The following is a 12,546-nucleotide window of genomic DNA, read 5'->3' as shown; positions in this document are numbered from 1 at the left end:
CCCAAAGCCTTTCCACCATCTACAAGCCACAAGTCAGGAGTGTGATGGAATAATCTCCATTTGCCTGGATGAGTGCAGTTCCAACAACACTGAAGAAGCTTGACACCATCCAGAACAAAGCAGCCCTCTTAATTGGCACCCCATCCACCACCTTAAACATTCACTCCCTCCACCACCGGCGTACCGTGGCTGCAGTGTGTACCATCTACAAGATGCACTGCAGCAACTCGCCAAGGCTTCTTCGACAGCACCTCCCAAACCCATGACCTCTTGCACCTAGAAGGACAAGGGCAGCAGGCACATGGGAAAACCACCACCTCCAAGTTCCCCTCCAAATCACACACCATCCGGACTTGGAAATATATCACCGTTCCTTCATCGTCGCTGGATAAAACTTCCAGAACTCCCTACCCAAGGGCACTATGGGAGTACCTTCACCACATGGACTGCAGCGGTTCAAGTCGGCGGCTCACCACCACCTTCTCAATGGTAATTAGGGATGGGCAATAAATGCTGGCCTTGCTAGCGACGCCCACATCTCAGGAACAAATTTAAAAAAAATTACGTATAATGTGGTGAAATGTGAGGTTATTCACTTTGGTGGGAAGAATAAAAAGAGAATATTGTTTTAAATGGTGAGAAACTATTAACTGTTGGTGTCCAATGGGATTTGGGTGTCCTTGTTCACGAAACACAGAGAGTCAGCAGGCAGGTACAGCAAGCAATAAGGAAGGCAAACGGCATGTTGGCCTTTATTGCAAGGGGGTTGGAGTATAAGAGTAAGGAAGTCTTGCTGCAATTGTACAGGGCTTTGGCGAGACCACATCTGGAATACCGTGTACAGTTTTGGTCTCTGTACCGAAGGAAGGACATATTTGCGTTAGAGGGGGTGCAACAAAGGCTCACTAGATTCATTCCTGAGATGAGAGGGTTGTCCTATAAAGGAGAGATTGAATAGATTGGGCCGATACTCTCCGGAGTTTAGAAGAATGAGAGGTGATCTCATTGAAACATACAAGATTCTGAGGGGGACTGACAGGGTAGATGCTGAGTGGCTGTTTCCCCTCGCTGGAGTCTAGAACTAGGGGGCATTGTCTCAGGATAAGGGGTCAGCCGTTTAGGGTTGTGAATCTTTGAAATTTTCTACCCCAGAGGGCTGTGGATGCTGTCATTGAGTATATTCAAGACAGAGATTGATAGATTTTTGGACTCCAAGGGAATCAAGGGATATGGGGGTCAGGTGGGAAAGTGGGGTTGAGGTTGAAGATCAGCAATGGTCTTATTGAATGGAGCAGACTCGGCCCACACCTGCTCCTATTTCTTATGTTCTTAAAGAGGCCTACCTAGAAACAAATTATAATGATCACATACGCAAGTATCATTTAAAAATCTAATTTCCAACAATTTTCTTTTAAAACTGGAACAGTCTGGGTGGGATTGTATTTTTGTCACAACACACATTATAGAAACTTTCCAAGTTGCAAAAATATGTAATTACTTTCCAACCCATAATTTTGAGCATAACCTTTCACTGAGAACTTTACTAGTGCTCAAGGCTAGTCACTTACCAATCAGTGGAACACTTTCAGACGGTGGCATGCTTTCTGCAACCATCAGCTGAAACACAGTCAGTGCTAGGAGTACAGTCACACCAAGCGATACCTTCTCTCCAGAATCTGCTGGTAGGTAAAAGCCTAATGGAGCTAGGAACGAGATCATTACACATGGGATCAACAAGTTAAAAATGTAAAAAGAAGACCGTCTTTTGAGGATTAATGTGTACGTGACATCTGGGTATGGATCTGAACAACACCCATATGTTATTACATTTTTTGTTGCTGGCATTCCATGTACTTCCCATTCTACATTCTCTACAAAATCAGTCAGGTCGCCGCTGTCGAGTCCATTAGTGAGGTCGACCTGATTTCCATTGTAGGTCCAAGAGCCAAAAGTAAGGTCGCATCTCTGATCATCAAATGGGAAGTAGGCCACATCCACTACACACGAGCTCTTGGTAATCGCTGGTGAATCCCACGTAATCTGCCCATCATATCTTAACACCACATTAGTCTCCATGGATCCTGCAGACTCATCATCGGCTCTAAAATAACAAGTTACCAAAAGCAACCAATACAGTCAGTTACAACAAGGGCTTCATAAGAAAATATTCAGCAATGTCATCAATATAAATGGTAACAGCCATGTAAAACTAACTTTTAACTACCACTGTACTTAAGCTACTTTTTTCTTCTTTCTGATTTCCTGCTCTCCGTCATTCTCTCCTGAAGGCATTGCTTCCTTGCTAGGGTACTGTTTCATGAGCAAAATCTTCCTCGGAAACATTGCCCACGGGGTCATTCTTCACATGCGTGTCTAGAGAATGAGGCATGTCAGGTTATTCAACTATGAGGAGTATCAGACAAGCCTGATCCTTTTGCTTGATGTCCACACGTGCATTTTCCGGGGTAACATATCTGGGCTTAGTTTCCACTCCTAATCCAGGGACACCGAGGTCAGCGGTAGTGTCACCTTATCAACGGTCTGGCTGAGATCAGCTGACTCAGCACAGACCAAGAATCAAACCTGGGGCCACTCCCCAACTGAGAAACTACTTTTTAAAATGAGGTTTTATTTTTGCTTTTTTAAACAAAGAGCGTAGATTTTCATCTTCACCACTGGACGGTAATCTGGTTGAGCAGTTCCGCCGTCCTCTATAGAACAAGCCTGATTTTCATTTCATTGATTTCAATAGTGTGAAAATCAGGCAGGTTCTATGAGGGGAAGGTAATCCGCACCGTCAGTTTACCGCCCAGGCGGTGAAGGCGAAAACTTACCCAATAACCTGTTCATCCACTACCTTGCCTCCACATTTAGGAAGGAAAGATATTAAGCCTGCGAAAATCCTCCACAAGTTTCAGCACCTCTTCCACCACAATGGAATGCACTGAAAATGAAGGCTAGATTATTCAGGTTTGATGGGGTAAAAATTTCTCTGACAACTTTCGGGCCCAGAATCGACGCTGCACCTCAGGCCTTATTTCAATAACTTTCATGAGCTGCAAATCACTATTCATTCTCCACAGGCACCTTGCACATCCTGGAAATCACATTTTGTGCCGCAGCACTCGGCTAAGTGCTGGGAGGGAGGGGTGAAAGACAGTGGGAGCAGGCTAACCGTGGCCGTCGGGAGTGCTGTGTAGCTCGGAGGAGCACTCCTGCTCCCTCCTGGCACTACATGAACTTTTTTTTAAAAAGGCAAGCTTAACTTTCTGGTAGCGGCCACTTGCTAGGTCGGATCCACGCTGGGAAAGCCTGAGCAGAGCAGGCCCCACACCTGCTCTACTCAGGGCAGCCAGATTTTCACGAAGGGTCCTAAAACAGGCGTCAGGCCCCTCATTAGCATACGCAAGGACCTAATGCCTGTTTTAGGTATTCGTCCTGAAGGCGCAGGGCAGTGGTGCCCAAAATCAGGCCACGTTGCACCCGTTTTGCAGGCATAAAATGGGCGCAATGAGTTCCAATTTCTACCCACAATTTTCAAAACTGTTCTGCATTGCTCATAGGAAAGACTTCATTCCTCATCAAGAAGAAAAGGAAAAAGAAATGAGAGAAATTTTAACTTGGGGTGTAATAACTTAGGAGCAAGGCTAAGAATAAAGGGTGGTAATTCCCAGTTATGTGCTAGAATAGGGAAAGTTAGGGAGCTCAACATGTGACAAAGAGATGGTGTCAGGAAGTAGGTTTCCATTTTGTGAGACACTGACAGCAGTTCTGGGGAAGATGGAGGCCATTCTGCAAGGATGGGCTACATCTGGACAGGAAGGGAGCTAATGAATTGGTAAATAGATAAATAGGGAAGTGAAGAGTCATTTGAATTAGGAAGGATGGGAAACAGGGAAAATACAGGTAACCAGAAAGAGCAAGTACAGAAGGCTTTAATAGTTGAGGTAAATATGCAAATTGAAGAAGAATTTAGTGAAAAGGATAGCATGCAGAAGAAATAAAGGAAGTAGAGGATGAAAATCAAATTAGCCACTTGTAAACAAAGAAACAACTGAGATAAAGGAACAACGTACAATAGCAAAATACTGTGGATGCAGGAAATCTGAAATAACAACAGAAAATGCTGGAAGGACTCAGCAGGCCAGGCAGCATCCGTGGAGAGAGAAACAGAGTTAACGTTTCAGGTCTGGGACCCTTCCTCAGAACTGGAAAAGGTTAGAAATGTAACAGATATTAAGCAGGTGCAGAGGCAGGGAAAGGGGGAGGGAAGGGGAGGAAGGAACTGAAGGAATATTCTGTGCTAGGATAGGAGGCAGGAGGGATTAAATATTGCAAATGGGGATGGCAGAATCATAAACAATATGAAAAATGGGGGCGGGGTTATAGTTGAAATTGTTGAACTCAATGTTGAGTCCAGAAGGCTGTAAAGTGCCTAATCGAAAGATGAGGTGCTGTTCCTCGAGCTTCATTGGAACAGTGCAAGAGGCCGAGGACAGAGAGATCAGAGTGGGAGCAGAGCGGAGAATTAAAGTGACAGGCAACCAGAAGCTTGGGGTCACGCTTACAGACTGAACGGAGGTGTTCCGCAAAGTGGTCGCCCAATCTGCGTTTGTTAGCTTGTAGAAAAGAATCAAGAGGAAAGAAGTAGCTTTAAAGACAAACAAAAAATGAAGCGCATGTATTGCAATGCTCAGAATGTGAGGAATTAGAAGCAATTATGTCACAAGACATAGATTTAATAGGTATAATAGAAATATGGCTGTTCACTGGGAAGGAATAGAAAATAAAACATATTGGGTTATAATATTTTAGACACAAAATAGATAAGAAAGAAGGAGTGGCATTATCAGTGAAGGAGAGAATTGTTCCAGATTTTCATTACTTGCTCATTGACAGGGAGCTAGAAAATGGAGAAAAGGGAATGGAATTCCTAAAATGGGTGCAAGGCTCCATCAAGCAGTCTGTTCATATGCCTTCAAGGGGAGAGAGAGGTGCTGCTAGATCTAGTAATGAGCAGGTAGAGGAGTTAAATATGGGTGAGCACCTTGGGAGCAGTGACAACAATATACAGTAATAAGGTTTACGGCTCAAATAGAAAGAGAAAAGGTTAGTACAAAAACAAGGGTACCAGATTGGAATAGGGCAGATTTTAGAAAGATAAAGAGTAGGTTTGAGTTGAAGTGGAAAGACCAATTGACACACAGAACTATAGATCAATAATGGGATATTTTTAAAAAGGAGATTACAAAGTTGCAGAATTAATATACAGCATTACAAAATAGAGACGACTTCAAGTTTCATATTGCTGTGGATAAATAAAGAGGTTAAAAATGAACTAAAATTGAAGAGGGCAGATGGGCCGAGAAGGTATGATAAAAATGAGAATGAGAAAATAATGAAAGAAGCTCAGTAAAAGGTAAGGAGAGCGAGGAGGGACTGAGGCGAGAATCTCAAAAAAATATTAAAAGGAACAGTAGAATATTCTACAAATATCAGTAAAATTGAATTGTTAAATGTGAGGTGGGACCCCTCCCAACCCCAGAGAGGAGAGGATAGTGAGTTAGTAGAGGATAAACAAAAAATGGTAGAGATACTTAACAGCCTTTAACTGCACACACCCCTTTAATTTGAGCTACTATCCAGATTTTACACAAACCCGTTAGCCTAGCTGTTAGCTCAAGGCCAAAATGGTGCAGCAGCTCATATTAATTATTCAGCTCAGCTGAGCTGAGCTGTCTTCATTAAATTGGGTACAGTCAGTTCAATGAGCAGTGGCCAGCTCAGTCTGGCTGCCAGTCATTTCCAGCACAGATTTTGCTGGTCTTGTAAAATCAGGATTCATATTACAGTTCAGGATTAGAGCATGTCAGGAAGTTTTATTAATGTTTCATTTCCATACATATTGACCCTGTATAAGACAACCCATCAGTCACTGCAGCTCCCCAGAATGAAGGAAATTTGGTTTTAATGTACGGTGCCTGTTTCACGTAATGCAATCACTGCACATAGACAGCGAGCCAGAGAGAGTGGCTAGTGAGAAACCAAGAGCCTGAGAGAAGGGCACAGGAGACTGGGACCTCTGGAAAATGGGAGTCAGAGACCAGGAACTAAAGAGAAGTGAAGTAGAACCAGGCCAGGAGTAGGTGAGTGCATTTCCCAAAGTAAGTGAAGTATTATCCATCATAATAATCCATATAAAACTACCTCCTTACTTTCAAATCTCAAACAGTGTTATGAATTTCTAGTCTCATACATGAATATATACAGCTTAGGACCAATTTCACAAAATTGTGCTTGGCAAGAACCCTGAATTCAGGTGCACGCTCCCAGTGACTTTTCCTTTGCATTCAAACAATGCCCCTTTCTTTAACTAGCACTTTGTGATTATGCTTAAACCTTTGTGGATCACAAATTCATTTACTCAAAACCAGCATAACTAATTTACTATCAATAAATAAATCACACTAACTACACTATAAAATCACTGAGTGAAAATGCAGATTGTTCATGTGCACTTTGACAACACAACTGCTTTAAATAGAAACAGTGAAGTACAAACTAAGGAATCAATTATATTAATTTTACTGGCAACTATAATGATTATTTTAACTAAATATGTTAAAGATTTAGCAATTGATGATGAAACAATGGCATTCCAACTTACTTGTTATATAGAACAATATCAGGTCTCCATACAGAGCTACTGGGTATTCGAATAGCATCAAGTCCATCATATTTGTCTCGGTCCCACTTAAGGAAAGCATCAAACCAGATTTGCCGAATCCAAATGTAAGAGGTCAGAATTTGGTTCCTTTCATCCTACAAGTAGAAAAAAGTAAATTACCTCAAAAATCATTAACAAATTTAATTCAGATACTATTAAAATATTCTTTTTTCATATTCGCCCTCAAATTACAATTACCTTCTCCATCTTAATTAACTCAGCATTACATCTGCCACCATGTTCAATGCTGTGTAGGCTACATATTTTGCCAGCCATTATCAGCATGGCACAATCATTGCACGGAAGTGATTGAAGCACTCTCGTCACCAAATAGTTCTCGAACTAGTATTCTTACTGTTCTATTGAAAGGTCACCGACCTGAAACGTTAAATCTGTTTCTCTCTCTACAGATGCTGCTGGACCTGTTGAGTATTTCCAGCATCCACCGTATTTTACTTTTGGTTTTCCTACTGTCTGGATCAGGACACTTTAGGGGGAAAAATTCAGTATCGCCCTGTTTGGGGCGCCATTAGTGGCCGTGCGCAAAGTTTAGCGCCTGGCGCTAATTATCGCCTCCAACGGCAAACTTGGCTTTTATCGCCCCTGGAGGTGATTGGAGCGCTAAATCAGATGCTTCACACCCGTCTTAAGGCACAAAGGCCGAGGAGTGAGGCGCTACCTCAGAACGCTGGCGAAGCTCATGTGATGTCAGTCAGCAATGGAACACAGACACACTGGCTCCGGCCAGTTCTTAAAGGGGAGTTCTGACAAAAGGTCATCGACCTGAAACGTTAACTGTTTCTCTCTTCACAGATGCTGCTTGACCTGCCGAGTTTCTCCAGCATTTTTTGGTTTTTACCTTAAAAGGGGAGGGTTGATTTTGCAATCCATCCACATCCTGCTCATTGCAGCCTTGAATCTCGACCTGTACATCAAATCTGCTGGAAAGAACAATGGAGACCCAGGGAAAGAGCTGAGTGCAGCCCCCATTGTCTCTTCTAAATAGGTACAAGGAAGGGCAAATCAAAATGAACCTGCAAAGTGCTGCTCAGTATGCAAAACTCCTTCACACAGCGTTGAATCTCTCCAGAAGTCTCTCTCTCAGAATGCGTGGTGCAAAAATGTCACCAACAAAAAAAGGCAGGAAGCGGTCGCCTTTAAAATAGCGCTCCCCCAGTCCCTTCCTGACTGCAAAACGCTCCCCTCAACCTGTCGTTGCTAGCGGCAGGTGGTAAGGCAGGGGGCACCACTCAATATCTGGTCCGGGGTGCTACCGGGGCGTTGCGCACTCGACTGACGTCACGATCTGCCGGCGCAGGAGATCGTGGCGGTAGTGTTTAGCGCCGCCACAAAATGTCTAGTTAATTTCGCAAGCGGTGCGAACACCGCCGCGCCCGGGCACTAGTTGCTTTGTGTCCCATTAGCGCCCTCTTAAGGCGCTAACAGGAGGCGCAAAAAACTGAATTTTTCCCTCTTAGTGTTCTACCACTAGAACTATTGGGTCACCCAATGATATATTAGTGTTACACAAGTAAGTTAGCAGCAAGTCCTCTTTTCAATTGCAGTTGGACACCCAATTAGCAAAATGCATATGAGCAAACTCAATGGCCCAAATTGAGGTCAGTGGAAAAAGGGACCTCACTCACCGCTGACCTCAAAAAAAAAAAGTTGCCCACAAATATTTAGCGGGCTCTAGAGAACAGACTTCCTCACTTCTGACGTCAGTTTCAATTTGGTGCCATCTACAGGGGCTCTGTGGCATTCAGCACCAGGGCAGGCAGCGGGCAGGCTGATCAGCCAATCTGATTGTTCTCACAGACAGCAAAGCAGGAAGTAAAAAGCAGGGAATATAAATCATTGTAAAGAAAGCGAAATAAAGATTGGGACAATGCAGGGTTAAGGAAGAAACTTAAATATCAGAACAAAAACTTTTATAAGAAAAAATACTTTATTAAAAATTTACAATTTTTAAATGTTCTGAGGGAATGAGACTCCACACTTGTAAAATTAGATTTTCAGGGCTACAGAAGTTGTTCAGCAGTAATTGGGACTTAGTACGCTGTTAAAAACTCAGTTACTCTTGATTGAACAAGGCTTATCATTTTCATTCATTTTTATAATGAGAATAGTTTGTAAATAATTGAAGTTCACGACAAATCAGTGATTTCTAATTATTCCATCTGCGGAGATTGCAACAGCGCACCCTGTGGAGGAGCAGGGAATCACCGACAGCAACTTCCGGATTTCTGCGTTTAACTATGCATGCGCAGATACCAGTCAGTTTTACACAATAATGATGGCGACGCTGACAATTTCTCCGTCATTACAATAACAAATTCCAGGCCATTAGTGAGTTCATAGGATAAAACATGGTAGGGATACAATCACCTAATAACTAGATTTACATCTCTCCAGAATTTTTCTTGGAACTAAATACATTGATGATATGATAGCACTCTCCCACCAACAAGAGTTTGGTTATGTTTAATGCTGAGCTCCTTGTACATTACAGTTCCTTGTAATTCAGGTTCTCAGAACAATGCTGAAATGGCCTCCCTACACCACTCTCCCGTTGTTATATTTAACCACCAATCTCCTGTAAGTCAACTGGATACGTGAAGAATGGTTGAAGAGCAACCATTTCCAATTATTTATTTGACCTTTAAGCATTTCCTACCAAAAGTCAGTATGTATTCTTTGCAATAAATAAATTGGACACACTTTGGACAATGGAGAAAGAGAAATTGGCTGATCTACAGACTTTCCTAATAGGACACTACCAACAGAGGAAGTCCAGGCAACTCTGGGATCTTAAACATTGCATGACTGCAAATTGCAAATCTAACTATAACATTTTATTTCAAAATAACTTCAGTGTTGTGGAAAAGGCTACATTTTATTTTGTGAAATCATTGAAAATATACATCTGTGAACAGCATGTTGTGCTTCCTTTGTGCCAGCATTTTTATTTCCCTCTTTTATGAGAAGGGGGTATGCTGATCATTCTGTTGTGCAAAATTATGGAAGTGAAACAAATCAATTTAGGTGATCATGCACAAAAATCACTAAAAGCTAGCGCACAGGTAAAAAAGGCCAATGGAATGTTGGCTTTTATCTCGAGGGGGATGGAGTTCAAAAGTGAGGAACTGATGCTTCAGTTGTAAAGAGCCTTGGCCAGACCCCAACTGGAGTACTGTGTTCAGATTTTGGCAATGAATCTCAGAAAAGATACACTGTCCTTGGAAGGGGTACCGCACAGATTTACCAGAATGATCAAGGGTCAATTTATGAGGACAGGTTGCATAAACTTTGTATTCACTTGAATTTAGAAGATTGAGGGGTGATCTGATCGAGGTGTTTAAAATGTTAAAGGAATTCGATAGGGTAGTTACAGAGAAACGATTTCCTCGAATGGGGAAATCCAGAACAAGGGGACATAATCTTAAAATTGGAGCTAGGCCATTTAGGAGTGAAATTGGGCAGATCTTTTTCACACAAAAAGTACAGGCTAGGTACATTCCAACAAGAGGGAAGGGTAAGGGAACCAAAGCAAGGGCTCCTTGGATGACGAGGGAGATAGAGAAGATGATGAAACAAAAAAAAGAGGGTGCATGATGCACGTCAGGTGAATTCTTCAAGGGAGAACCAGACCAAATACAATAAGTTGAGAGGGGAAGTGAAGATGAAAATAAGATTGGCAAAGAGAGAACATGAGAGTAGAATGGTGGTTAACATAAAAGGGAACCCAAAAATCTTCTACCGACATGTAAACAGGAAGCGGGTAGTAAGAGGCGGGGTGGGGCCTATTAGAGACAAAGAAGGTGATATATGCTTAGAGGCGCATGTAGTGTATGTGCCTTTAAGTCAGAACTACTTTTACAGCTCCTGTATACTGTAGTACCGGCAGTGACCACACCGGTATATAAGCTTTCACAGAAACCCCACAGTGCAGATAGAGGCCATTTCAGCCCATCGAGCCTGCACCGACACATATCCCACCCGATCCCCGTAACCCCTACACCAACACATATCCCACCCTATCCCTGTAACCCCACGTATTTAATCCCCTTAACACTAAGGGTCAATTTATCATAGCCAATCAACCTAATCCGCACATCTTTGGACTGTGGGAGGAAACCGGAGCACCCGGAGAAAACCCACGCAAACACGGGGAGAATGTGCAAACTCCACACAGACAGTCGCCCGAGGCCGGATTCGAACCCGGGTCCCTGGCGCTGTGAGGCAACAGTGCTAACCACTATGCCACCGTGCTGAACATGCCTCTGTACCCCCAGTCTAGAGATTACCCTCCTCCAGTAAAGACCTGTTATTTGTTAATGTACAGCATTCGTGTGATTATTTAATAGTAGCATATCCACTGAACCACGGATCCAACAGTGGCGACGAGTGTCAATTCGAATCTACCTGCAACATAAAAAAAAAAAATTTTAAAAAGTCGAGGCCAGGAACACAGGCGTCGACCACGAGCAACCGCCCAGCAGTCAGGCAGAGATCCAACTTTACAGGGGAGGCTGTGGAGAGCCGGGCTTGGTTCCCCAGCCACAACGAGCAGTAAGAGACCGACGACGGGTCCAGCGCAGACCCTTCCCGAGCAGCGGCGGCTGGAGCCGACCGACGGCGGAGAGAAAGCCGAGCAGCGTCGACGGGGTAAGACAGAGGGTGAAGAGCGCAGGGCGCAGCCGGGGGTTGAACACCGAGCGGAGTCGAGAAAAATAAAATAAACCGGAGAGGGTAAGAAACAGCCGGGTTCTAGACTGAGCGGCATCGAAAAATATAAAAAGAACGCGCAGAGCACAGCCAGTGCTCACGGGCTGAACAGGGTCCGCGGGGCGAAGAAAGGGGAGACGCCATTGAGAAGAAGGAAGAGCGTGGGAGGCGCCATTTTTAGAAGCCGCAGTGGAGAAGAAGGGCGAGCGCGGGAAGGAAGGAAAGCGCAGGAGACGCCATTTTGTGCCAGCGGAGAAGAAGGGGAAGCACGGGAGGCGCCATTTGTTATAGTTAACTCACACCCAAGGATGCCGAAGAGTGGCAGTATCTCTACGTTCGACAATGAAGTCGAAGATTGGGTGACATATGTGGAACGTATTGAGGTGTACTGCAGGGCGAATGAAGTGCCAGATGCTAATAAAGCACTGGTTCTGTTAAATTCCATGGGTGCAAAAACTTATGGGTTACTGCGAAATCTAATAACCCCAGAGAAGCCGGTAAACAAGAATTTTGAAAGCATAGTAGAAATCCTACAGGACCACTTAAACCCCACACCGCTGCCGATAGCAGAACGATTTAAGTTCCATAAAAGGAACCAACACAAAGACGAAAGCAATGCTGAGTACCTAACGGAACTACGCAAGCTATCGAAACACTACCAGTTTGGAGCGGGACTAGCAGACACGTTAAGGGACAAGTTTGTGTGTGGGCTACAAAGTGAAGGAACCCAGAAACGGCTTCTATCAGAAAAGGACCTTACGCTGGACAAAGCTTTCAGTATGGCAGTATCACACGAAGCAGCCGCAAGGGGCGCTGCAGAGATACAACGGAGACCGCAAGAATATGGCACCAATGAAATGTCCTATGGAACAGGGAAGTGCTATCGCTGCGGCAGAACACATGACCAGAAAGATTGTTGGTTCAAGGACCAAGTGTGCAGACAGTGTGGGAAAGCAGGACACATAGCAAGAGTCTGCAGGTCTGGGAAGAAAACCAACAGTAAGAAATCTCCACAGGAGAAGTACAAAAAGGTACACCAGGTGATGGACAGTGGTTCAGACGAACAGAAAAGTGACACAGACTCCGGAAGC

At 43.8% G+C, this 12,546-nt stretch overlaps 1 protein-coding gene across 3 annotated transcripts in view; it reads right to left on the bottom strand.

Moving 5' to 3' along the window:
- The window catches only part of chrna9a (cholinergic receptor, nicotinic, alpha 9a), a 56,079-nt gene that overhangs the window by 21,778 nt on the left and 21,755 nt on the right, over positions 1-12,546 (bottom strand). For all 3 annotated transcript variants that reach the window (XM_085968998.1, XM_085968989.1, XM_085969007.1), the window contains 2 exons: positions 6,668-6,822; positions 1,569-2,101 (listed from right to left, as the gene is read on the bottom strand). In XM_085968998.1, the coding sequence (XP_085825124.1) occupies positions 1,569-2,101; positions 6,668-6,822 (688 nt within the window). The remainder of the gene's footprint in view (positions 1-1,568; positions 2,102-6,667; positions 6,823-12,546) is intronic.

The sequence above is a fragment of the Somniosus microcephalus genome, chromosome 2, assembly GCF_052327205.1.
Source record: "Somniosus microcephalus isolate GS21.2 chromosome 2, FLI_Smic_1.0, whole genome shotgun sequence".
NCBI classification, from domain to species: Eukaryota; Metazoa; Chordata; class Chondrichthyes; order Squaliformes; family Somniosidae; genus Somniosus; species Somniosus microcephalus.
The sequence above is the reverse complement of the archived record's forward strand: the minus strand, read 5'-3'. Positions and strand labels throughout refer to the sequence as shown.